A 27978-nucleotide genomic window follows, 5' to 3' on the forward strand; every position below is an offset into this window, starting at 1 on the left:
ACAAGAGGGCAATGAACTCACGTGATCGTGACTTTCCCAACAGCCATGCCTTCCTGCGAGGAAGTGGCTGAATCTGAACATTCCTAACTACTGAATGATATTGGAGAACAGTGGGGTCTGTTGAGGACACCACCGTCTAGAATGTGTACGTGTTTACGTGCACGTGTAGACCATGAGTCGTAGGCATAAACAATGAATGTTTGATCAGAAAAGTAGAAATATACATTTGTGTGACAGTCGTTACTACTCCCAGACAATTAATATCATACCACGCATAACACACAAGCTACAAGCAGCAGTTTGAAACTTGCATGATCGCTGAAACCAATAATACGTCTTTCCTACACGCAACCACGATTAAAAACCGCGGCCTTGCCCCCACACAACACGAGAAATAAAAGGCTCACCAAGAAGGTTAAAACGGCCCACCGACACCGAAGTGGTTTCGTACATACATACATACATAAAACTACGAAATGTCAGAAGTCAATCGTCTAGAGTTTTTAGCCACCAAGTATGCTGTGGGTGACCATGAAAGGGATACGGCAGAGAGATTACAAGAACTCCGTAATTCACAATGGTGCGTCCGTTGGATTTCGCCCGCAAAGTATGTATGTGTACGCACGGTGGTAAAACTTGGCCATTTGCCCACGAGGCCATGATGTTACAAAACCTACTAGTGCTACATACAGGGACACAGGATTTTGGTACAAAACACGACTTCACGGCGCTTTAATACGTCTGTTGTGGTCTTACCTCGTCCGGAGCGTCCCACGAAGCGCAGGTCGTTGAATCGGGCGACCTGGTTCTTCATGACGGCCTGGTTGTTCCTCAGCTCCGCCGAGTAATTCTCGTCGTTCCCTGCCATGACGGTGACAAGTGTCCCGTCCGGGATGTCGCCCAGTGCCACCACCTTGAAAGGCACGGGGAGCGTTTTGTTGCAGCGCCAGTGAGACGGCAGGACGGAGCAGACGAAGTTGGGACTGTCCGTACGGACCAGTTCGCCGGGGTGGTCCGCCAAGGCGTCCACCAGGCCTCGGTCTCCCTTGAAGTGGGGGTGCACCTTGCGGTGAGGGTCTCCCATCTTCCCGGGGTCCGCGAACGGCGAGAACCGCCTGGAGTCTAGGGTAGAAGGGGTGGGAATCAGCATGTCAGTTGGCCGGCGAGTCGTAATATTCGCGGTTAGAGAGCTGGCCACGGGCGCGGAAGGGCGCGGGCTGTCGCTGCTCTGGTTTGTACTGGTCTGAGTGTCGCCCGCTTCCGTCGCTGCGGTTATTTCACGATGCGCAACGAGTTTGTTCAGCATGTAATCGCCAACCACTCCCGGCGAAGCTCAGTGACTCACTACCCAGTCACTCACTCTAGGGGATATGGTCAAACTGAAGGCTTCCGCTCTGGCCTGATTCCTCGAGATGTCTTAAATAATTGGGGAAGATGGGCCGAAATGACCCCGCAGGCGAGGAAAACCTTTGTTCGCAGGCTAACTGATTCGCGCAACAAGAATTCGTGTCAGTACTGACTCTTGGCTGGCCGCCCACAACCTCACTTTACTCCACTATTCAGTCAATCGCGTGGTCACAAACAGTGAATGTAGTTGTTTGCCTGGGGTTGGGTTACGGAAGACTTGTTACCCATTGCGTAGCAGGCCTGACGGCTTTTTCGTGCCGTGTCAACAATCAATAGATCGTTACACCGCCAATCACTTTATCGCAAGAGTAGGGAGCACGCCTCCCAAGTATGGCTTCGCCAATCAAGCCGCGATCGCCGGGCGCACACCCTCCCCTAGTCACAGGGACCCTTAATGATCCTTGTGGTTTGGCGGCACGCTACGAAACCAGGAGACGCATTGTTGTGGCGCTATTTGGCCCTCAGGATATACACATGTCGCGGACATTTTTGGAGCAATAACAGAAAAACTACAACTTCCCGTGTAAGATTAGAGGCCGTGCGGTCTTCTCTGGTATATGGTGCGAAATTAAGCCTATCAAAACCAATGAAGTGCGTTCCCGCGCAATTTAGATTAGAAGGAAAAGTATTCCGTAAAGCCTCTTATGGCATGTAATTATCACAAACCGACACGGTATCGAGTCGTAAAAAGAGAAGCGACAATATTTAACGACGACCACTTCCTGTCTTCGAATAAAAGCACAGTTTGTGCGGCAAAATTTTCTCTGCCACAAATGTCGTCTGCAACAACGTCAATCATCAGTCGGATATCCGGACATGAATGTTGTTATTTCAGGTTTTCAGAAATTGTGTTTGTTCAATGATAAAGTACAAAGGTATGAAGGACATGCTTTAAAAATGAATTGTGTATAAACAGGCATAGGAAACAATAAGATTTACTGGGTGTTGATTTAAAACAAGGCAGGAAGTCTAACTTTATAAGAGTACAGGTGAATCTGTCGTCTGCTGAAATCAACTCTAGGAAAAACACGCGTTGTGTAAACCGCTGAAATTCGGGTCATTCTTTCAAAATCACGTGCATGACATGTTGGTTAGGGATGGGGTTTTGTGGGGATCAAGGTGTGTGAAACATTCTTCCGCACAGTTTTCTTTTGTTCCGCGTTTATGAATCAACCAAATTTTGGTCTGAATCAACCTTAAAGTAGCCCACAAAAAGACCCGCAAACTCGGCGCACCCTTCGGACCACCGGAAGGTGTTTTGTTTGACGATCGATTTGGCGGATAAAGGATCTGAAGTGCCGCCTAACCACAAGAATTCTACGGCCAACGCCCACAGAAAAATAACCGTGTTCACAAATTGTTCACACACGGGTCAGCCACCCCCGTCCATTGGTCACTTCCATTTCATGACCCCACAGGTTCGATAATGATCAAAATTTCAAATAAAATTGCCGGTGTAATTTCAGCTTTAGAATAATCACTTCCTCTGTAATTTATCATTTATCAATTGAGATTGTTGAAGATATACTTTATGGATGGAATATTATACCTTTTGTTAGACGCTGCAAATTGTTACTATGGCAAAACTAAGTAGGTAAGTTAGAAGTAACCATGGGGGTCTTGGATGTGTCATGGGAGGTAGTTGACCTCTCGACATGCGCAGTAGGGACCAAATCGCCAAGATGGCGGACTTTAGTTGACAATTTTCCTTTCATTTGACAATTTTGCCTCCGTAAACACTCTCACAACCAAGCATGACGAAACCGAAGTCCAAGAAAAAGTCGGAGAAGCCCAAGGAGGCTTCGACACCGACCGAGAGTAAGGTAAGCCCCGTAGAACAACCGTGACCCCCGGTTTGCTGATTCACGTACCGACTTGTTTTCGCCCAGCTGTGACCACATGATGTGCGTAGGCGTATGATTGAAAGGCGCTCGAATGTCGTTTTCTGCTTTGACAAATCTCCTAAATGTACACGAGCTATTGTCGGGCCTCGCCTTCAGTAATCCCAACAGTAACTTCAAAGTGCCGACCCGTTTCCTGTTTGCGAATTTGTGGGTCATAGTAACGAGTGTATACACTATAATATACACCTTTACAACGTTTGACGTGTTAACTATTTTTCACCAAACATGTCCTGACGTAGTTTCTATGTACGTTTCCGTTTTCTTGTAGGTAAACGTGCCCACGGAAAGTCCCGTTGGCCAAACGCCACCAAGCGCCCCACCTAGCGGAAAAGTTGCACCCAAGTCGTGGTTTACCGCCGAGATACAACTTATGATGTACGTTTCCACGTTATATATCGTACTTGTAAATTCCCAGTGTCTCTCAAAGTATGCTAAATATTTATCATGCCCGAATATACTCTCATTATACAACGTTTGAGTCTATTGCCATACTGTTCATGTTTCATAGTACAAGATACTCCTGTTGGTGCACGTAGCCCCCCAAAAGTTCTAAGTTACTATTCTAAAAGTAGTTTGATTCTTTGTAGTAGATAATAGTATACTCCTGATATTTATGTGGCGTCGCCATAAAATGTAGTAGTCTATCCAACCACCACACCCTTCACTAATTTTTGCCATTAAAAGTTTACAATCAAATTTTAACCACTATGGTCTTTGAATCAGATTACAGAAGTGCCGTAGTCGATAGGAATGCCAATTCAGTCACTCGAATAGCAGTTGTACTTTGGTCAATGTTTCTTATCCATAGGATTTAAACAGAACTCACCGGCCTGTCCTTGTGAAGCCAGTCTTGTCATGCCTAAGTGCTAGGTATGTGAGATGTTTTTCCACTGTCCGGGCGTAAACAGCCCAAAAACACCTGACGTGCCTATTGTGTGGGGCAGGTCCAGGAATGTGGCTGGTATGTCCACTCTTTGTGCAGTTGTCAGGAGACCAGGGTAATTGACATGGGATAGTTTGTTGATCAGTCCGCCCCACCCTACTCCAGTTTGACCCAGTTTCTGTGTATTGTCCAGGGACGGAAATGTTTCGCAGGGGTTCCCTGTGAACAGGGTCGCGTGGGTGGCTCGCTCCAGCCCCATGGAGAGAGAGGAATTCTCACCGCATTGTTGAAATGTGTGAGAAAATTGATTAGCCCAGGAGACAAAGATCAGGTCCAGAGTTCTAGAAAAGTCCTTGCCTTTTGTGAACCGAGTCCCAGCAGTATGGGAGGTCTGCTATCAGTTAATCTTTCCTTCCTCATCTTTTGCCAGAGGTGGTTGTCTAAAAACATCAGTAGTCTTTTGTAATTGTTGCTTTTGTAAAGTGATTTCTTATCAGAAATGCTTGTGCTTTGTGGATCAGTTTTTGGGATCTTTAAAAAATTCAGAGGGGAACACAGAATTTGAATTAAAAACAGTTTGAAAGCTCTCTTGTGAATTTAAAGCTCCATTGGTATGAGTGAGTAGGTTTTTGCCTTTATACTCTTTGAATCAAGTTTCTACTAGTAATAGGATTTTAATTGTGTACTCAAGCCTCATTGAAGTAAGCTTGAAGTATGCAGCTTTGTTTGTAATTTAGGCTCTGTAAGAATGTGTCCTAAAACTAGGACCACATTAAAATACCTACGTCTAAACCAACATAACTTCAACATTGTGGTCAAAAGCTTAAGGCAAGCAACATTTTTTTCATGAGAAAATGCCTCTGAATTTTCAGACGGCTTTACCTAGCATGGAAGGTATATATAAACACAGAATATTATTTTACATCAAAGGGTATAGCTAATACATAATTAGGTAATCTGCTTCAGTATTATCCAATTATGAATATTGTACATGCACTTAATTTACTTGTTTATGCTAGTAGCAAAAGTAGTGTTGATGTCATTCAGTCTTGAAGATATCCGTTATCTTATAATAATATAAAATGTCTGCCGCACAAACAAACTATTGTGTGACAAAAACAAGGTAACATGGACCATGTACAAGTAAACCTGTCAATACACCTTTGAGTTAGCTCTTCAAATACTAGTTCTGCATGGTAGCAACTTCTAAATACACTCCTGTTTCCGGCACAACATATCTTGAATGCTTTCAATTCGCTTCTCTATTTGCACAAACTCTTCCCACTACCTGTAGCTAGTGGTTCCTTCCTGTTACTAAGGTTCAGTAGTTCTCATGTAGCCTGGGTGTCAGACAGTTTCCAGAGCCTGCACAAGCCAACTCCTCGGCTGTAGTGCTAACTTATGGCCAGTGGTAAAATTTTGTTGGGGAAATGTTTGCCTTGGAGCTGGCCTGTGGGCCCTGGAAACAGTCATTTTCTGTGGGTGTTCTTACACTAAGTTACAGGAAGGGAGGGCTGACCAGTGTTGTGTTCCGTGTCATTTTCCATTCATTGGTTCAGGTAAATTTGTGGGTTGGACCGCCCCCATGTTTTTCCTTGAAACACCTGGCGTGCCAGAGGCTTGGTGAATTGACTCTTGATACGGTGTGGTGGTGGGCTTGTTAGGTGAGCCGGGCGCTGGGCCCTAATAGCCTATTCAGCCCATTCAGCCAGCACACTGTAAGCACTTAACTGCTTCCGTAACAATTGTTGTTTGTTTTGAAATGGAGGATAAGCAGGTGAAACAAAAGCCACTGTCCCGTCAAATCGGCGGCGCCTCGCTTCTTCCACCTGTTTTTTTAAAGAAATGTGGGAACGTTGAATAATGAAGTTACGCCGGGGCTCTAGCGGTTGTCGTGGTATGGCTGTTGGCGTCCGCGCTTTGTTTACCGCTCGGCGGCAGATCTGACGGCGGATAAGCGGCACACGCCCCCACACCGGTCATGTCTAGCTCACGTCGTTTGCAACATTTTTTTTGTTATTCTGACCAAGGAGTGGCTTCGCAGTTGCTTTTCTAGAGCTCAAATCGCTTGCAAAGCTCATGCACTTGGCAATGCAATAAAGCCTTGATCCGCATCTAATACTGTCCACGTTGAAAGGTGCTTTGCGCCAGCAGCAATGCATAGCTTAATTCAATACAGGATTTAGGAACTCTCCATTCACACAAATAAGCTCAGGCACACCATGTCTCACGGTTCTTAGGTACATCAAAGCACACCGCAGAAAGCCCTAATTGGCAATTCATTACAGCAGGTAACATGACTGTTGTCATTGCAGGCTGGGCTTTAGCTCCTGCTGCAGATGCTACAAGGTGTGCTGCAACATGCACACATGCTCAATAACCCCCCAGGACATTTCCGTCTGCGAAGGTAACATCTTGAGCAACTCGTTTGCTCTGCAGTTGCAGCAGCCGTGCATGCAGAGCCACCCCGGTACATGATATGGGTACGAAATAAATGCAATTAACTCACCTTTCGAGTTGGAGCTGTCCATCAGCACAAAGCAGTATGCATACATTTTCTATATCTCACAGTAAGAAATATACACATGCAGTCTTCTGTAAGGTTTATCTCATGTATATACATATATTTCAGCTTGCTACCCTGGACAGTGTGATTCGTTGCATAAGGCGGCTTACTAACCGGGGGAGGAATCAAAAGTAAACTGAGGATTGACTTACTACGAAAGGGATCCAAGTCAAAGGCTTGCCAACGGTACACCTCCAACATGGTATTAGAAGGAAGGCTCCCCTCAGGCGCTCAGACACTACAAGTGCAGGGGAAGAAAATAACGGGATCAGCTGTGGAGACAGAGATTGGTCGACGGCGAGGTGGCAGTGGGCGGCTGTGGGGTGAGGAACCCACCACTAATTATGCCGGCACCTGCCGAGATGGACCACCACAGGTTATTGTCTCCGGCCCCGCTCCGGATTAAGCCACAGACGTGGGCCCCGTACCTTTCTACTGCGCCGCTAACGCAGTCACCGCACCACCTACCTGCTGCTTTTGTCTCCTCGCTTGACAGTGTTGTCCAGACCCTTTGTTTTCTCCCACCTTTTCCCGTCTATTTGCACATAAAGCTGACAATGGTGGAAGTAATAAAAGGTATGGTGGTATAAATCCCTTCCATGTGAGTTGTCTGTTGGGCGGGGGAGCTCGGGCGCTTTGATGTATCGAGGAAGATGCGTCCTGTACGCGTGATCGCGAGCTCACACGGAACAAGACAGGCAGCTGACATTTTTGATTTTCGTTACGGCCGTCGTCCCGTGGTTGGCGGGCGTTTTCTCGTGGGAACGGGATCGGCGAGCTTGCGTCCTTGATCGGGGCTTAGCTGTGATGCAACATGAGTGACATCTGCAGTTTGCTCCACACTTTCCTTTGTCTCACAATTGAGCGCTGATCTGTTTGTCTGGGTGTGAAGATAACGGACAAAGCACCCCGACCTGACAAAGATAACAGTCCGACACAGATACCGTCATGCAAAATGCTTTGAAATGTCAGACCAAATTAAAGTCATCCAGTTCCGTGGATTCGACTCAGGCTTGTGTGGATGGCTCACTTTGTCCTGGATCAATCCAATTAGTTTTGAATTAATTAGCGTGTTAAATGGATAGTCATCATTAGCGGCCGTTTTACTCTAAAGATAGACTTTCACACAAATCATGTAGTTTCTGCACCTGTGTCTGTATTGACCAGGCAGACGCAAGTGTTCCCTGTTGGTTGAAAAGCTCCCCCTATTGGAAGCTGAGCAAAGAACAGCAGAACTGTATAAAAAAAGGAATAAAATGGTGTTTCAAAGTCTGAAAGACTGAAGGTCACACGAATTGATCAAAATGTTGCTTTGGTCGTAAAATTGTAATCTAGAAAAAAAGGGCCAAACCAACAGATTTAACTTCAAGTTGTAAAAATAAAATAGAGAAATCATGGATTCTTTTTTCTGGGGAGAAAAAAATCAATCAGAATGAAATACATGAACACGTGGACAGTTTTTTCGTCAATGCTGGAACAGTTGTGAATGTCACACTGATGGCCAATAGGATGTTGCACAGTTGTCTTTGCTGGGAGTGACTCATCCAATGGTGTATCTAATGTAGGTCATTTAGATAACACAGCTATGTTGATATCAGACATAGCTTACTGAGGAATGATTCAACCTTCCCAGTAATAAAAATATGCTTGATAAGGACAAATACCACAGAAGCTGAGGTGCTTAGTATGTTTGCTATTATCTACATGTATAGCTGATGCTGTTATCTTTCAAGAAATTCCTTTCTTCAAGTTTGGAGATGGCTTGAAAAGAAATGTATACGTGACAAAATTCAGATGACTTTCACTTTGGTATTCTTTCTCAATAGACTATTGTAGAGTTTCAAATTAGAATACAATCAAAAACACTCTTGTTCATTCTTGTTGAGATTTAATATTGGCGTTGATTTAGTTTGAGGGAGGCCCCAAGTGGTCTAAATGTTCGAAATAAGCTGTGTCTTTCTCTTTTGTTTTCTAAAACTAATACAGTTGCCCTTCACCACTTTTTTACATGATAAAAGCCTTCTGTGATTGTAGTTGGATAAATTGTGTGAGTCGTGCTCGTACGCAAACGCAGGTTGCACGACGTTCCCTTGTCGTGTAATCGCCATCACGCATCAAAGAATTATCGGATAAAGGACACGGCATAATCATGTCACCCTTTGTGATGGACACAAGCTCGACAATAATTGCTTACACACGATCTAATTAAGGAACGGCGGGGATACATCATCGATTATGGGAAACAAAAGGGCCAATGGCTCGAAAGATGTTACTTTTCAAAGACAAGAGGTTTTTATATCGGTGAGTTGTGGTAATAGTGAGTGATATCACGCTCTGGGGATTACGGCTTTTCACTTATTGTCGTGCAGGTGGCGGCCTGGATTCTGTCTCGGAGGTTTTTTTTCCGTGAGGTGGCTAAAGAGGGTTTTGCATGGGTGGATGGGTCTGTATACAAATGGGTTAGTTTGTGGATCTGTCATGACTTGTTACTTTTATTGTCTCCCTTTTAAACCTTGACATGCGAGCTGGTTTGTGTCACAGTTAGGAGGGTGAAGGAGATGTCACTAGAGAGTGGCTATCAGTTATCTGGGTCTTGTTGTACACTTCACTAGTAGTTCTTCATGAATAAAATAATACAGGTGAACAAAGGATTTTGTTTTCTTTGTTTTTACGTTAACTGCTAATTCCATTGGGAGACTAACAGGCAAAAAGTCTATGCTTCTATGTTCATATGATATACTGTGAATTTATTTTCTTTCACAGTGATTTTTGACTTTGCATTTGGAAGAATTCTGTAGTAAAGTACCCACGAAAGTACCCACCTGCAATTTCCATAATTCTCAGACAAAAAAGACTGAAACCTCATGGTTGTAAAATTGTCAATGTGGAGATTTGTGTTCACTGTCATTGATTCCTCAGACTGTGGCGGCAGGTAAATTTACACCAACTTCCTGTCCAGGTGGTATCGAATTACCGATTCCTGTACACACCTAGTTATCGAATTGATGAGAATCGTCTTGTGTGTTACGCCAACGGGTAAGTATATTTATGCGCTGGCAAATCACATTAGAGGGGTACAACGACAGTGAAAGAACTTTGGTACTTCCTGCTTGTAAGCTTTTGTGGTCTGATCCACACGCAGTTAACCTACTTATGATCGGCGGGGCCATAAATAAGTTACATAACTAGGCCAGGACGTGTCGGATTACACATAAGCCAGAAGTAAAACTTCATGTAATTGTTTTAGGTCGTAGACTGTTCAAAGCGACAACCATATCTCAAGGATTTAGTTTCAGGAATGATTGTGCTTAACATTCGTCATAATGCCTAAAGTTTGCAGACGAATTTCTAGAACTGTAAATGTAGATGACTCTTTTTTTGTCAACCTTAAAACTGTACACTTCACAAAATTGACTTGTTTTAGCAAGATAGTGATTTTATACTGTCAGTTTTTTTATAGTAGTACAAATACGTTTTATAGTAGTACAAAACATTTCTGATTGAGAAATGAAGGATTTTATGAGAACACTTAAACACATTTTCTACATTCTTTAAAAGTCAGTCACACCCCTCATGAAATATAATTTATGTGGTGTGATTATTGATAATCAGACCGGAAACGGTGGCCTTCTCTATGTGTCTGTGGGTCAAATGTTAAAAGGGTTGTTCAAGATACTGCTAAAGCTACTGGCTGTGTTTTACTGTCACAAATGTCCTGATGGAGGTGTTGCCTTTTAAAGACTGGTCATCAACAAGTTTCGTGAATAATTGCTTATGTGCCAAAACCAACGGGGGTTGCATAAGTGTATCAAAAGTTAACCTCTTCTTCATTATACAGTTTTATACTATGAAAACAAAGGGCGATGACCAGTCCAGTGTCAAGTACAGTGGTTAAGGCTCAAAATCCAGGATTCATATCCTAGACATAAGACTGAGACATTAGGGTTGATCAGCCAGAGTTAGCAACCTTTGAGTTTTGCTACCTTTTTACATTACGCCACAATTATTGTTCTTGCTTAATCAGCAAAATTTCAAGTCAGTCTTCGGTGTCTTTTCAAGACCAAGAGAAAGTTCAATCTAAGGAAGACTTCTGCATTTTAGGACTAATATCAACCAGAAAGCTCCTTTGAAGGTGATAGCCAGTGGAGGCCTCAGCTGTGACCACAACAAATATTTTTAGGAAGAATGAGTCATCCTCGCTGGGCAGATAAAATAAGGAGAGGAGCCGGGTCTGTGACAGTCTCCATATGGGACTGGGACATTCCTAACACCCAACATCAGCTTCCTACTAACCAACAACCCTGGAAAAGAATCGCTTCACAATACAGCTCCTTCTGAAATACACTTTACTCATAAACCATCATATGTCAGCTTGTACACAAAAGTTTTGAGGAACATCTATCTACAACCATACGTAAAAGATCATATTATCCTTTTAAAGGTTCTATCCTTTAAAATCTTTGGCAATTTTTTACAAAGTTGCATTAGAAAACAGTGCTGCCCTTATTAATTACACCAATTACTATACACATTTTTTTATATCAAATTTTGAGATTGTGCTGTTGATCACCACCTGATGCTTGAGTTGAGTGTGAAATGGAGCTAAAGAAAAATGCTTTTATTTGATTTAAAAGTGTGAAAATGCTTTTATTTAGCGTTGATGTGATTTCTGCAGTCTACTAATGTGAGGTCAGTGACCTGTATGGTAGGGATGTGTTTATCGTGTTAGTGGATTTGGGTAATAACCGCATGAAATATTACATTAGACTATGCATTGATGTTATTCTAGTTTTTTCTGACACGTTTAGTACAAATTGTCTGAGTCTTGTTTTGTCAATTTTAATATCAACTTCAAAGAAAAAGCTTTAAGGACCATGAACTCCATTTTGTATATTTCTTCAAACTGAAAATGTAGACTTTTTCCTGGCTTTTGATTCAGGTAAAAGTACCTGTTCCTAAATACATTTGTAGTATTTCAACAGTTTTATGTTTTTCAAGGTCACAGGAAACATTTTTCTTTTGTGTGGCTTTTGGCTTACTCTAGAGGATCTCCGTAATGCTCAGTTTATTCTACACCAATTTCATAACATAGCAACAGTTACTGAAGAGGAAAACAGGAATAAAAGAGAAAATAGGGCCTAGCCCACCAGGAGGATTATGATAGCTAAAGACGGATAACCATTTCGGATACCAGGCTATCTTTTGAGGAAACCATTGAATATCACCCCGGATTTAAGGGCTTTTTTCCCTTTTGGTGGTTTCCTTTTGTACCAGTGACATGGAGGTAAACTTATCCCGTTGGTTGTGGCCAAACACTACGGCGGCATCACAAAATAGGTGTAGGTTTCATGGATGAAAGCACTCGGGGCTGACGGATAGGAAGTCCCCGTGCCTTGCTTATATGGGCAGGTCTTTCCCTGGGATTCCAAGAAGCCTTACTCTATATGCAAATGATATGCGTGTGGTTGGGTGGTGGTCACAAGGTCTGGCAGCGGGGGTTGTGACAAGACCAGCCCACGAGGCAGCAATCACAGATGGCCACTCTGGCCTCCGTCCTGTGGTTTGGCACGAGGGGCGCTGACCACACAGGCCCCGCGACGGGCGGTTTGTGGAAAAACAGGAGAGTTTATCTATCAACCAAGATAGCAAACTAAAAGGGTACTAAAAGGATAGAAGACGTGGCACAAGTACAGTGGTTAGTGTGGGTTAAGTGTATGGTTTGGTAAGATATAATTAGAGTAGAACCTTGAAGTTGATCTGCCAATGTCTAAGATTATAAACCAAACAATTACATGGATTAATGGCATATAGTGTTAGGTTAAGTTAACATTTATGTTGAAAAAAAGTCACACAATTTCATAATTAGATATCATATATAGCTGGCATGTACAAGACGGATTCTATTAGTCTGTTACAGTAATGAATTGAGTAGTAGTGTATGCGTAATGATAAAAATAAATGTAGGAATAATAATAATGCATCTTGTTTACAAATGATTTTACATAATAATCTTTTCTTGCAAATCTCCATAACTGTACCATATCTGTGTCACTGGGTCATAGGAAGAGAAGTACATATGAGAGCAGGGAAAAGCAGTGATATAAAAAAAATATCAATAGTCAACAGGCTTGTAACGGAATTGCAGTTTAGAAAGGGGACTGTTTTTCTGAAAGTGAGAACTGGAGAATAATCTTTAATCTAATTTTCGAGATTCACACAAATCAACAGAATAAGCCATACTATTAAGTATTTTGGTGGCAGTCAAAGATTGAAAGAGTCTGATTTGTGGCCTTTGAAGTTTGACTTGGATGAGATAAACTTGAAGCTTTCAAGTCCAGGAGATTGTATAAAACAATTGTTATTGCATGTTTTGTATATCGTTTAAAATAGAAGCTTTGACACAAATATTAACAAAACGTGGATTTCTACGTGGAATCATTCGCTCAGCACCGCCATGTTGGCAAAAACCATAAACTTCCTGAGCTCTGCGGCGCGCCCCCCAACTTTCGCTGGTCTCGACCGACAAAATGTAGGTTTTTCCTGCTAAAAAACCCTCAAAAAGAACAATAGAGCCACAAGTCTTGGCTATGGAGGCGTTTTAAACCACAAAATGACTAATCTTTAGGAGGAAAACCTGTTGGACTGCTGAAAAATTCCTCCAAACCATCCTGTTTATCGCTTCGGCGAGGCCGCTCAAGTCTGTGGTCAGACAAAATGGCTCTGACCACGAGAAGGCTTTCCTTCTTCCAAGTCGACAAAAGACTTCGAAAATTTACCCCGAAAACGACCATAGGCGGCTAAGCTGAGTTTCCTCCCCAACTCTGTGGACCGACATGATTGGGGAGCTTCCTCCACAAACCACAAAAAATTAGGTGGGATACAACAACAACATGTAACCCAGCCGGTGTGCCGAGGTTGGCCACGCTGGTTCAAAAACAGACCTCGATCGTTGTCCACGATTACGAAAAATGGAGGGTCCTTGTGGTTACCTTTTGTTGGGGAAGCCTGCAGCGCATCTCTCGTCCTCACCTTGACCACAAAAGATAATAGGTGGGGTAAGTCTGGCCCGGCTCCAATCGCAAAGTGGCGCTCTGACGTGGAGGGGTCCCTGCAACCTTGCCAACAGTCTAGTGCTCTACCATCTAGCAGGGCTGGGAGAGAGCATGCCAGCCCTAACCAGCTGGAGGATGGGTACCGGGGACGCTTGTGGGGTCATTAGTATGTGTGATGTCACAGAGCAAACATTCCTACATGGATGTAGAGCGAGTCAGAGGTGGCGAACGGAGAGGGAGGCAAGCCACAGGGGGAGGGGGCTTGCATAGATAATGAGCGTGGGGTCCATTGACCAAATTTTTGTGGTTTTTCCCCACTTCCTGTTTTTCAGCGGAGCAGGCTGGCTTCCCTGGCACCCAAGCATCCCCCTTTGTTTAACCACAGCACACGTTGTGGGCTTGGATTTTTCCCCGCAGCACTAGAGCAGCCGCAGCAGAGGGGTTTTCCTGTGGGGAGGGGGGGTGAGTTGTCGCCGTGTTGTGGTACCTTGTTAGAGGAACTCCATCCTACCCACCTGTCTGTTAAAGGAGGGTGTATGGGGGATGGAGAAGAGCTGCTCAAATTTCCCATCTGTGGGAAACCATTTACACGCTCACATGAGCATTTAAAAGGTCGGAGAGGTCGCCAATCCGCCTGCCTGGCTATTTTCAGGTGCTGTCTCTATGGCAGGGGGAGATTCCTATGCGATGGAGTCGCAGTTTTCCTCAGTTTGGTCACTTTTTATTTTTACCCTCCTCCCTCGGCCCTGATATTCTGATCCACTTATTTTGTCATCACCGGCTTGTGGTCGGGAAGAAAATGACTTGAACAACACTTAGCGGGTTTTTAACACGTGTAGGGGCAACACGCACTTCCGTGTAATTGGTTAATGGCTGGGCCGGATTATAGCGTAGGTTTCGTGCCAGGCCTGCGGTTACCGGTAGCAGGCTCGAAGCTAAATGGCCCACGCTGTAAGTAAGTAGGAGGTTGATAATGGCATGTCAGATGCTGCCTGTCAGAATCCTTAATGGAGGACATTTTCCTGTTTCCCAAGATGCTCCAGGGGGAGCAACCTGTTTTAGCCCCCAGGGCTGCCCTTCTTGTCCAAGGCTGGTGCCTGAAAAATGTCAGGTTTGCAGAAAAGTTTTGATTCCTGATTCGGAGAAGGTAACCTTTGAACTGATAGGATTTGACCTTGCCATTCTTGTGGCATATGTCTTTTGTGATGTTTTTAATAACACATGAAGCAACGTTGACTTAGGTTGATTCGAATTCCAATATTACTACATGTGTTATGCGAAAAATTCTCCATACCATATAAATGGTCCAGCATGGCCTGACCAAATTTGGAGGTTTATAATTATTATGTTCTTGATGTTGATCATGCATGCCTGACCACGAAAGTGCCCTCAAAGTGACAGTAATTGCTAAGCCCTGGGGGCGCAGAGTGGCGAATGTCGTGATGCCGCAGAATGGGACACGGCCATCAAGGCGGCGCCACGGGACGGGCGCGGGAAACATATGGGGACGGTGTCACGGCATGGTGTACGCCACTCAATGGACCGGAAGGGGAACACACCACAGCCCTTAGATCGCACAAACACGGTGAAAATGGCAGCGTGCTCGCGTCTAGTGGTGAACAATACAGCTTTTAGGAGACAAGGTAGGGATAGATCCTGGCCTAATGGTTAATTACTGAACTACATACAGGATACAAAAGGGCTGCGATCCTTCAGTAGACACTGTACACTGTCAGCCCCATGTTTGATTCTGATGACCCAATACAGACGTACTTCTCAAAAACAGTACAGGTAGACTCAAACCAAAGGGTCATACATGTAGTAGCTCATACTTAACAACTGAGAGAAATGAACTGATATGTATGTGTGACACCATATGGCAGAGTACCTGATCTGCAATAAAGCCCCGTGTAACCTATATTGTGGAGAAGTCAGGTTTAAATAGTTGATGAGGTCTGACAGGTGATTTGTTGTGGATGATAAATGGAATCCAGAACAATCACGGGTCAAGTCAGAAATGGTGTACATGCAGAGCACTAAAAACAAACAACGTAATGCTTAGATTTGTCTTAAACTAAGGCACTGATACTACCAAATAGAGATATACATGTAGGAATGACACAATTGGTATTCAAATTGCTCATCTCAAAGGAAAAAATACAATCTTCTGTTGAGCCATTTAACCTTTTGTACACTGAAGTACCCCTTTGGCTACCAGTTCTCTATTGGTTATTGGGTTAGGCAGCAGGGAGATTGTTAAAGCACTGCACAAATGTCAAATCAGCAACTTGGCAGTTTTTCCTGAGGCCTCTCCTTAAATGACCTACAATTTCCATTAATAGAACAGATCCCTTGGTCCGTTATTTTCCTCTGAGTGAGCCAACATGACATGCCATTGAGTCGATAAGACATTGTAGTTCTGTCACTAACGAGCAGGATGTTGTATAATTGATGTAGAAATTTGTAAACGACTTTATAAATGGTAACTTACAAAGGGCACAATAATAGCTGACAGAGAATTAATTTTCAGCAAGTTGTCGCTCAAAAGAGGTCCAGGGATTGTATCCCTAATCGATACTCTCGTGTGGAAGTCTTGTTGTTCGTGGTTAGGTTTAAAGGAGGGTGGCATGCAACCTTAATTACATTAGGCTATCACAAAGAGATCAGGGCATTCATCTACCAAATATTGATTCTGTACACAAGGAAGTTGTTCTGTGCTGTACTACGTCAAATAAAAAAGAAAGCGGAAACACGGACATACGTACAGGAAAAGAGATGATGTCAGGAAGGTCCTTGAAACTTTTCCCGCAGAGCCGGGTCCCACGTCAGCAACCGCCGCTTTGTCGCGAACTGTAGAGACAGGAAAAAGAAGAGCTGTCCTTTCGCAGTCGTAGCAAGTTTGTATTGACAGATATATGACATGCATGGCATGGTTTACCCCGGGTCTCTGGAGGATAACCTGGGAAATTAATTGCCCGTACCCGTGGGACGTGGTGAGTGGCGAGGGACGCGTGATGGCACCGCGGGAGCATCGCGTTACAACGAGCGGCTCCGGTGCGGAGAGCCTGTGGCGCTGTCGTGTCCGCGACCTGCACGGCTGGAGATTACAGCCATAATTGAATGTGCGTTTAATAGCCCAGCATGGGTGGAAGGTCCTTTTGCCCCCTTCCTTTAGGTCAATATCAACTGGAACAAATATTGGAGCTGACAGGTAGAAGCCCTGGCATATGTCCCATATTATTGGCCTGGCTTGTGTAGAGATATGTTACAGCTAAGTATCGGATTGTTTTTATGAGTAGGTACATGTATATATGGCCAGGTGACAGCTTCAAAGTAGTAGATTTTTCCAGACATTAGACGGGAAATTTGAAACATTGTAAAAGAAGTCATTTTGTGCATATTGTAATGCTGCAAAATGATATAAATAATATTTTGTTAATTTTAGAATAAATAATATAAAATTAAATGTGTATCACAGTATGATTAAATGCAATTATACTTTGAATTCATTTTCAAAGGCTGCAAAGCCGGAAAAAATAATATAAAGGAATAAACTGCAGGAAACCATAACTATAACTTTTTGTCCTTAAAAAAGAAAGGAGAAGTTTGGAAAGTGAATGACATTGTCGACCTGTCTGATTACCCAAAGACAAGCGGGTGATCAGGACGATAATCACAGCGTTTAGCCGGGGGATTGCAGGGTTGTTAGGGCCACCTTAAGGTGGGTAATCCTGGTTCATTAGTGGTACTTAAAGCCGCAGACGGCTCATCAATAACCCCCACTGTCACAGGGCGGATCAAACCAGCCAATTTGTCATTAAGGAGGGGATTTTACCAGTTGTATCAAACATAGGAGGCTTTTAGCTCTTTAGGAACTGTGTTTACATAACAGAAAATTCCACTAGGATGGTACAAAAATGTATGTGCACGACCAGATAGAACATTTTTCAAATTTTTATCTTTCTACAGAAGGTCGTAAAAGTTTCTTAACAATATGGGACTTTTTTAGTTACGCAAATCCAAAAAAGGGAAAAAATTGCCCCAGAAGCTTGATATCAAAACTTTATCGATGTTATTGAAAGCAATATATTGAAACTAAACTGAAACGTAATTTACAGAGGGTATCTGAGGTTCCTAATTTATTTCTAATTATGATAATCTGAAGCAAAGAAAAATTTTAAGCTCTCTATACAGTCAAGAGTACAGTAAAATATTTCAGGAGACTTAGTTTTTATTACCAGTCACTTTCTGTGACATATGGAAAGGAATGGGAAATATCTCAATAATGTATTAACAAAGGCGCCAGGTGACGACAGTTTGAACATATCAACAGCGCGTTTTGTCGTGGTACACAGGTGTGACTGTAACCCTACCTGTCTCTGAGTGGGCCATTTTCTTCCCGCACACGCCACGACAACACAACCGCGTTAATGTGGGTATTAGTCCGCTTTGATTAAAGCCCTGACGTCAGCGAATCACAAACATTGCTCACACGGAATTAGACAGAGTCTTAGTCCGAGGAAAGTGGACGCCGCGGAAATGTACGCCGCGACTTCTCTTTAGTCAAAAAACATATCAATTTTGTTGTTATCGATGAGGAAGATGCTTATGGTCTTAGTCATTTAGACCGTGTTCTTCTGGCCACAGCCACGGCGGCGCCATCTCGCGTCCCTGGAGTCCTCTCGTGGTGCATTAAGCGAAGTATGGCGTCCCACGCTATCGCAGGGTGGACGCAAATGTGGGGGGGGCAGCCGCTGTCAGCGCCCACTTAATAATGCAAATGCAATTCAGGCTGACCGCGGGAAAGCCACAAGTAGCCAGACACGAGGCGGCAGGTTTAGACCGGGGCATTAGCGAAATCAGCTGGGCGCGGTCACGTGGCGCGCAGGAGACGAGCGGGGAATTAAGGCTCATTTGCCCATTATCGTCACAACCTTCACTGGTAGATTTGGGGACAGATAAGAACATGTCTCAACTCTCGGGGGAGTTAGTGTCAACTGGGGTGGACAGCACCTAAACACTGGAAAAATTACAGGTACAGAGGACACACCTTAAAGGTGTATACAGGTAGTAGGACAAACCAATACAGTAAAACCTGTACAATTGACCACGTCTACATAAGGACCACCTGGCCATTGTGAAAATAACTTTTTTTGCCCTGGTTTAGGTACTGCAACATAATCAAAATTCAAAAAGGAAAGACTGTTGGAACTGTTTTGAATAAATAACGGTCATACCTTCCAAGTGTGAAAAGTCAGCACCTTTGGAACACCTCCACCTGACTGGGCTTAGTACAGAGTACAGGTGAGGGAAGTTCTCCTCTCGCACAGGAAGTCTATTGGAGTCATAAGTAGGGACCTCCCATTTTCGTCCACAAACTGACCTTTCTTGTGGTCACAGTGGTTACTTCCCAATGTGTGCGGCCATCGGATATGAACTGGACCACCAGAAAACAAGTCCTCCACACAGAGTAGTACCAGACCCACGTTTGTGTTTCCTTCCATGGGAGGAAGTGAGATAAATAGAAGTCTATCGTTTCCTGTACAATATTGTTCTGTTGTGGAGCAAGCCACGAAAACAAATGTTGCTGACCTGAGCACTACTATATCACATCCTGTACGTAGGACCACCTCTATAGATGACTAGTAACTTGACTCCCAGTACTTTGTCATGTTGATACACTGGTGGAAATCTACCTATTGTGTGTGAGGTAGTTGTAGTTATGAACCATAAAACTCTGAGGATTTGAATCTGAATCGTATGCATGTAACTTTGTACGTGTTATACAGTACTGCAAATACCCGATACAATACTTCGGAAATACAAAGTAAAGAAACAAGTTACGGTAATGGACAATGGAACAAATCCTTTTTTACAAGTTTGTTAGGTTACTTGAAATGCTTATAGTAGGTGTGGATATTTCATTTGCTCTCTAGGTATGAAATATCATTAAGAATTGCTTTTAAAAAACTGCTAAAAAGGTCTTTGATAGGGCACAGAAACACCTGGTAGAAGAATCTAGAAGAGGAAAAATAAAGACCTCTTGTCTCTGCATTGTTGTAGGCCAGGAAGTGTACCTGAGACAGACAGGTGTGTCTCTGTCTTTTCCTTTCCAAAACAGTAACGAAAAATCCGTGCGTAAGTCGACACCGTCATGGCTTATGTATATAGAATCTTCCCAAGGCCACTTTCCAACAAACAAAACAATCGTAAAGTCACGTATCAAGGACAAATTTTATTACAAGTCTACCTATTTATCTAGGTGACAATTTCATTGTTCTTTGCTTTTAAAACTGCAGATGGATGGTAAAACAACTACTACTAGAAAAGCAAGATTTCTGAAGTCAGGGTTGCTTCCTAGCCAGGGCTTTAGAAACAGGTGTATTGGAAAAATGAGATCTGGCATCTTCACCCCCATGAAACTCCTTCCTCTTCGCCCCCGCCGTTCTGCTTCGCCCCCGCCCCGTTCTGCTTCGCCCCCGCAAAAAATCTGCTTCGCCCCCGTCGTTCCTCTACGCCCCCGGCGCAATTCTGCTTTGCCCCCGTCCTTCTGCTTAGCCCCCAATGGCGGCACAGCTCACAGTCGACACGAAAATCGTCTGCAAAATAACAATAAAGGCTGTGCCGCCAAATTTAAAGTAGCCCATGCTCCGGCAAACATTCTGGACCACCTTTCTGCCAAGTGGCGTTGCACAAATCCTTCCCATTCAAAAGTTTACCCCTACCTCACGGCCCGTCAGTGGTTCTTACGTTTATAAGTACTGGCGTTTATAAGTACAGCCGTGAGTGAAATTTCCCGCCAGTACTTATAAACGTAAGAACCACTGACGGGCCGTGAGGTAGGGGTAAACTTTTGAATGGGAAGGATTTGTGCAACGCCACTTGGCAGAAAGGTGGTCCAGAATGTTTGCCGGAGCATGGGCTACTTTAAATTTGGCGGCACAGCCTTTATTGTTATTTTGCAGACGATTTTCGTGTCGACTGTGTGCTGTGTCGCCATTGGGGGCTAAGCAGAAGGACGGGGGCAAAGCAGAATTGCGCCGGGGGCGTAGAGGAACGACGGGGGCGAAGCAGATTTTTTGCGGGGGCGAAGCAGAACGGCGGGGGCGAAGAGGAAGGAGTTTCATGGGGGTGATCTTGACAACTATCAGATGTAACCAGAGGCGCCCAAAGTCTCCCATAAATTGTTGCAGGTAACTGAGCGTGAAGAGTCTTTCAACACTGCAGGCATGAAGTTTGTACAATTTCAGTCATGACGTCTTCTGGCAAAGAAAAGGAAAACACCGGTTTCTAAGATGCAGAGAGTGACGTTCAAGAGAAGTCTGAAGAAATGTGGAAAGCCAAAATTTTTTTGTTTCAAGTGACAGGGTAGAGTTTCAGTACAAGTTGTTGAAATGTATTTCTTTTTTCCAGCTATAATCATTACCAATCATATTCGTTCTGACTAAAAACATAACATTTTTATTGAAAAATTCCTGACTACACCTTGAATTTTCAAATGTAACAGTGCTGAAGCGTCTTTTTCTACCCCCTTACCGTCCTCAAAAGTTAAGTATGTCAGGTGTTGAATAACAGGGTTGAGTTTCATCCTAAATAGTTCAGGTGGTTTTATCCTGTCAGTGAGAGGAAGTTGACTCTGAGGTACAATAACAAGAAAACATGGGGACTGGACAAAGCAGCCCTGTCTCCTGCAGCATGTGTGCCGCCACTCTAGGTGAAGTCAAGAGGCACAAATGACATGTCGGTAGACGGGTGCATTGTCTGGAGCGAAACTTAGAATTGTTTCTGAGAAACTGCTTCTTAAAGTACTGCCTTCGTGTCAGTTCGCACTCTTTGTGACTTCTAGGTGTCAGTATTTAAAAACTTTGTGTAATGCTACAGTTTTCTTTATACACAAACATGTATTGAAACGAAATTTCTGTCAAGAAAATGTTTAAGATTGTTATGTTTTGTTATAGAAACTATAATGTTGTCTACATTTGATATACTGTTTTTCAAAGGGACATATCTAAAAAGTGCATTTTGTTACATAAAGAACACTTTTTACCTGAGTAATAAGAGTTAGCTTTGTTAAGTTACACTGCACTGAATAGTTTGAATGTTGAAATATATGATTTAAATATGTGTTATGGTTGCCTTTGGATCGTAAATTTTGCCAAACAAAGGGAGGTTGTGGTTTTATACCCGACTTTCCACTTTCAATAGAAGTCCTGAGGGATCCCAAAATAATGGGGATCTTTTTACTGTCTCATGCAAAGAGTTTATTAAATTATATGGAAACTTTGCCCATAAAAAAACTAACTTCATAATCATACAATCATACATAAGCCCTATTTATAGTGAATACTTCATGAAGTATGATACCTATTGTTGTATCTTCATAGAAGGGTAGTCCCAAAGGGTTATAAAGTTACATGTAATTGTAAAAGCTAGTGATAAAAATTACACAATTTAGTCTTATTCCGTGTGATTCCAATACATGTATAACATTCATTCATTCATGTTACCATTCATTCATTCCAATACAAACACAACCTCCTTGGGTGAGGTAATGAATTCTACATTGTACATTGAAAAAGTTAATGAGCTGTGACTTTAAAAGTGTTATAGGACCCAGGTATGTTAGTTGTAAACAGAGTGTTATCTTTATTTACTATGTTTCCAAAATAGGTAATCATCACGTCATATCAGCCAGGATATCTGGAAAGGAAGGTGCATTTTTCTCGGATTTCTTAGCTTTCTGAGAAATGGTGGAGTAGAAGCTGCCAAATAAGCCGGTCTGCTGTACAGTGCTCCTTGACATCACCTTCAAGTTTTGGTGAAGAAGGTGTTGAAAGAACAGACAGGTGGCTTGTTTCCCCAGACTGTTGATTATAATGAAGGAGGTATGGAAATATTTGACAGACTTCCTACCTGTTTCCAAGTAGACTGGACAGTTCATAATGGTCCATTCTCTCCTTTTTTTCTCTTTTTGTGTGTCTTTCTCTGACTTTCCATTACATATTCCTCTATCTATTTCTTCCTTTGTCTATCTTTGTCTCCTTCTTTGTACTTGTCACTTCTTCCTTCTGTCCATTTCTTCCTCATCCATCTTCTAATTCTGTCCATCTTTTGTCATTTTTCATCTTTCCCTCTGTCCTTCTCTTCCTGTTTCGTCTTCTTTTCCAATGACATTCTCCTGCCTCTTTCCAACAATCTCTTTTTGTCCTTTGTTTTCCTTTCCCTCTTTTTCATTCCTTTTTCCTTTCCCACTTTCCCTGTTCTCTTTCTCATTCCTTTATTTGTCACTTAATGGCCACATACATTTTCCATACGTTGAACAGGTGTATTCCCCCCCCCCCCCATTATAGATACATGTACATCCATCTAGCAAGTCACAGTTAACAGCCCTGGTGACAAAGTGAGCTATTGTCAAGTTTTCCTCAGATTTCCAGTGTTTAGAGTCTAGAGTAAGCAGAAATACCCTTGGCATGAGGATAGTTGTTAACGAGGCAAGTCTGTATGAAAAAAACAGGATGTTATTCGTCACATAGAGAAATTAGTTAAACCAGGACAGATCAGGAAATCTCTATCCCACGCCAAACTGGTTTTGAATAGGAGGGGTTAATAGATATGTGACAGCTAGTTGGATTTATTCCCATTAATTATGTTTGTAGTAGCCTACATTTTAGCATTAAATGATTGGTACTGCATTGACCAATCACTGAGGGACTAGACCATTTGACCAAGAGGGAGGTACAGGGTGCTTTTCTTTTTTTATCAGGCAAGACTATGATATTGACAAAACTGTAACAATATTGTGTCAACCGTATTTTCTCTGCATTTATACTGTATTATAAAAGGTTTGTAATGACAAGTCCAGTACACCAATTGACAAAAGACATAACTCTAATATCTACAAAAGATTTGCCTGTGGCTCTGTCTAAAATAAGTATCTATTGCATTCTATCCCTACCCTATACATACATATATATCTTATTCATTTGTCAAGCAATTGTATTTGTGTTTAACAACATACATGTATAGTACAATGCAAAACATCAAAAAACTATATTTGTCTCAAAGGATATGGATAGTTCTGCCCATCATACCAAATAAATAAATACCTTTATCAGTCTCCTTTGTCTCCCAGTGCCTGTCAATGTGCTTCAGCTCCACAATACACTGTCCAAACATCTTACTCCTAATGCCTTTTCCCAGCAGCTCCTGGCTAATAGAATTAGGGACATTTTTGGGCTGCCACCTGCCCTGCCTTGTCACTACTTAGCTGCTAACTGTTCCAACCCTACAGTCCATTCTGAAACCCTATCGTGTCCCAGGGCGCTACACAAAAGTCTAACTGGGTAGGAACTGGTTGGGAATGGTCTAGGAAAGACCTTGACACTTGTGTATATGGCAAAGGAGTTGGACACAGTTTAATCCTTTTGGCCTTGCTAGCGGTTGGAGTTACAAGGGAAACAGTAGAGCAGAGATATGTTTGTCCTTGTATGATGGGAGCAGTTGGTCTTGTCACATTGCTCAAGACAGGTTCTTGCTAGTTCTTGGAATGTCTTGGATTCCAAGGGCTTTAGAGGGAATTTTAAGTCCTCTGGAAAGGTCATTCCTTTTGCTAGGTCGTTCTCACAGTTGCTGAGGAAGCACAAAAATGTTAAATGGAAATGGAATATCATGAAAGTTTCAAAAGCTTCTGAAAATGTAAACGTAGTAGTGAACCCTATTGTTCTATTATGTGAAAATTCAAAAGATTTGGTGAAAAGTATGAAATAATTTAAGAACCTGCTGTAGAAATGATGGAAAATTAATAGCTCATTTTAGGAAGGGAGATGGGATTAGGTTCTTCAATCTATACCATGTTTCACGATTTCTTTTTACCTTTGTCCAGAAGACAAGGATTTTGTTGAACTTAAAGTTGCCTAAAAGTGTTTCCTTCTTTTATTGTATGGCTTTAGATTTGTAGGAAAGGAGGGAGCCATTTGTAGAGAGTGTGTTCTGACACCTGTCATGGCGACTGTGTGTCCTGTAGGCAGGTAACCAGGTCTGATCAGGGGTCATCACAGGTCACTGGACGGATGCACCTGCTGATCCAGACTGTTTAGGGTGATGGATGACTGCTGAAAGCTTCACGTTCTTCGCTTCAATGCCTTGTACAGGCTTTTAACTGGTGCACTTCTGTTCCTACTAGAATATGACATTTATCAAGAACTTTCTTAACAAAGCCTTGTAAAAGCCTAAGGCCTTGTGGCGTCTTAAAAGACTGCTGTCCTCGCTTAGACATTATGTTGAAGAGCTCTTTTCCAAGAATCTACTGAAGGTTTCACGAAGCCAACAACTTTTACTGAAAGGTTTTTGCTCTTATGCTTTTTGCGGTGACTTCCAGTGGATTCTAGGAAAGGGAACTTAATACAGGGGTAAGAAAACTCTTGTATTTAGTTGTAATACTCTTCCTCCCTAAAAGCTTTATGTTGCTACAATGTAGGTTCAATGCCTTCATAAGTCTTTTTAAGATGTACTGATGTTTCTATTAAGACATTACTTTTAAGCACTGTTCATCAAAATTCTTCTAAAGCATTGAAAGTTTGATTCATTGCAGTATTATCTCAGCCATGAAGGTAATGTTCTTCTGGCACTTGAACCCGTACTTGGAACAAAAAGATAGAATGCCTTACACAAAGCTGCTAGTGTATAGCCTTTGGAATGTATGTGGGTGGTTCAAGCAGCCTAACTTCTGCCTTTTAAGGACTAACCAATCCAGATGGTAAATCTTTAAGAAAGCCAGCTAATGTCCCACGGTACTGCAAATTATCAGACCTTAGCTGTCAATTGTAACTCTTTTTTTAGACGTTCTGAGTTGAGCATTGTTTTGACAATACAAGTTGTAAGTCTAGAGTGAAGATGTCTGTTATTGGAGACAGATTCGCTACATAGTCACTTTATGGTCAAGATACCCCATTAGGGTAACGTTTCTTACAGGAATTGTCAGCTTAAGTGTACTTAACGAATCAATTTCGACTCAAGTGTGTTCAGCGAACCTACATCAGCGATTGGACGGTTGGCTGGGAAACATCTTCCTGAACTTGTCTCTTGCGCTTTTTGTGGGCTTTTCTGGTGGATTCTCGGAAAGAGGACTAATATAGGGGTAAGAAAACTCTTGTAATGGTCTCCCTGAGATAATATGTTTTTTCCTGTGAAGAAATTCCCAATGATTTCTTGGAAGGGAGAACCTTTCAGGAGTCAGCAGTCTTCATCTGAAGATTTCTCCTGTTCTTGCAAGAAATGGATTCTTAGAATGGATGTCAGTCCAAGTAAATGGTAGCTAAGGTGGTGTTGTGAACTTTTGTTCTGGTGCCCTGGGCTTTTAAGAAGGATTTGGTGAGACAGGTGTAAGTTTTTGGAATTACCACAAAGGTCCCTGGGAGTTTCTTCTGATCCTCAGTTTGCCGGGTAAGGCCAGGAAGTAATCTTAAGCCTTAATTCCATTGTCTTCTGGGAATTCAACAATCTTGAAGACATCTTAAGTAACTGCCATCTGTAGCTGAGCTTAAGACTTGAAGGGTAGAATGTAGGTTGTGTTTCATTCGTTAACATTGCAGCTAAAACTCCCCTTTTCTGAAACTCAAAGAACAGAATCAGGATGTTGATAGAATTCTACAACTGTTTTCTCTTGTGCTTAAGATTAATTCCTTCCTGTCATTCCAAGGGATTCCAGAAGATGACCTTTAAGATTCCTTGGATATTCCTCCCAACATTCCAGTCAAGTTCATGGAATTCATAAAATCGTCAAATCTGGACACCTGTTGCTGATATATAACTCTTTAACATTCTAGGACAAGTCAAAAAGGCTACAGAAAGGCTAAGAATTCCTAAGTACATGTAGTTGCTCACTCAAAACATTATGATATAGTCACTAAGAATAGTAACACCTTTGTGGTCCAATGTTGAAGATGCTTTTGCAGGTGTTAGATTGAATCATCTTTTGTTCTTCCTCAGCTTTTCCATATACTGTATGATATAAATGCTTAGCTTGCAGGATATTAACTAATACCTTAGAGGCATCCGGGTTGAAAAGTTATTCCAAACTCTTCCTTTACACCACACACTATAGTATAGACAACAGCAGGATGTTTTTATAGACTTCTAATCCAAGCAGTTCGAAGGCAAACAAATGGCGGCAGTCGGCCAAAGCCAAGGACACGAACAGGTAGCCGCCGAGCGTGCGGAAGCGTGTCGACCGTCTGCGACCACTGGATGAGTCAGAGCGACCTCGGGACACACGTGTCCCTTCCCTGTGGGTTATGACAGAGAGATAAACCCTTATACATGTTTGAGAGATATGCCAGACCGTGTTGGCCCTGATGAGCTGACAGCACCTGTGGGGTTATTGGAAACAGGCGCAGGTTTCCTAGAAATGAACGCTCAGTGATCATGACTGTGACCTTAGACATGACGTTTGTTGTAGTTTTTCCGGATTTGAATAAACAACAAACTGTGTGCTATTCCAGCTGTCTTTTGTCTTTGTCTTCTGTGCAGTTTTTTCATACCTAGCACCTGAAATGTTCAAACCATTTTCCGGGATCCTAGAATTAATGAGGTTTCTGAATTTGATCACATTTGTAACACACTGTCCAAATACTGACCACTACACCACATCATGTTCTAGATCTGTCCATTTAGCCTGGGTGCCAGCCATTTTACAAGCTTTGGTATGTTCTCTGCCCCAGAGAGTATAAAAGCGAAAAAGGGCTGGCATCCAGGCTACTGACCACTGTCCTGCCCACATACATTCCCAATCACCTTGTATCTCCTCCACATCTGACCATGAAATTGCCCCATCTTTGTGTAAAGCTCTCCGACTGATAAGACTAATCCCGCAAATTCGAGCACTTCCTTACATGAAGCTTCCCTGGACTACATAACTGCAGGGGTTCTCAGCATGGGGCTGGACGTAGAGGGTGAGAAAACGGCCATGTCGTACTTGCCACAAGGTACCGATTCCCTAAAGCTTTTAATAGATATGGTCCTTGATATCGCCGAAATCAAAACTGTGGTATTGTTATATATGGAAGTGGTAACCCATTTATGTATGCTAGATAAAGATGAAGCTACATGTATGGAAAGAAATCCAACACTAGGAATCAGACATTTCAGGCTCTCAGGTAGCATTTTTGT

The 27978-nt window shown here is 42.7% G+C and overlaps 2 protein-coding genes and 1 pseudogene across 9 annotated transcripts in view; 2 read left to right on the forward strand and 1 right to left on the reverse strand.

Annotated features, from left to right (window-relative positions):
- The window catches only part of LOC109469252 (runt-related transcription factor 1-like), a 35982-nt gene extending 16650 nt beyond the window's left edge, over positions 1–19332 (reverse strand). The window contains exons 1-4 of one of the 5 annotated variants that reach the window (XM_019767732.1): positions 19050–19332; positions 16578–16662; positions 6913–6998; positions 757–1122 (exon numbers count right to left, since the gene is read on the reverse strand). In XM_019767732.1, the coding sequence (XP_019623291.1) occupies positions 757–1122; positions 6913–6961 (415 nt within the window). In that variant the 5' untranslated portion in view covers positions 6962–6998; positions 16578–16662; positions 19050–19332. Of the gene's footprint in view, positions 1–756; positions 1888–4137; positions 4534–6912; positions 6999–13749; positions 14074–16577; positions 16663–19049 lie in introns of those variants that run through there. The other 4 variants (XM_019767731.1, XM_019767733.1, XM_019767729.1 and 1 more) reach the window with 4 other exon arrangements.
- Positions 2884–27978, forward strand: part of LOC109469263 (transcription initiation protein SPT3 homolog) — a 96287-nt gene continuing 71192 nt past the window's right edge. The window contains exons 1-2 of one of the 4 annotated variants that reach the window (XM_019767747.1): positions 2884–3230; positions 3580–3686. In XM_019767747.1, the coding sequence (XP_019623306.1) occupies positions 3162–3230; positions 3580–3686 (176 nt within the window). In that variant the 5' untranslated portion in view covers positions 2884–3161. Of the gene's footprint in view, positions 3231–3579; positions 3687–12132; positions 12456–27978 lie in introns of those variants that run through there. The other 3 variants (XM_019767750.1, XR_002140178.1, XM_019767751.1) reach the window with 3 other exon arrangements.
- Positions 15080–18845, forward strand: LOC109469318 (annotated as a pseudogene).

Source organism: Branchiostoma belcheri, unplaced genomic scaffold, assembly GCF_001625305.1.
Source record: "Branchiostoma belcheri isolate BF01 breed outbred unplaced genomic scaffold, Haploidv18h27 scaffold20, whole genome shotgun sequence".
Classification (NCBI taxonomy): domain Eukaryota; kingdom Metazoa; phylum Chordata; class Leptocardii; order Amphioxiformes; family Branchiostomatidae; genus Branchiostoma; species Branchiostoma belcheri.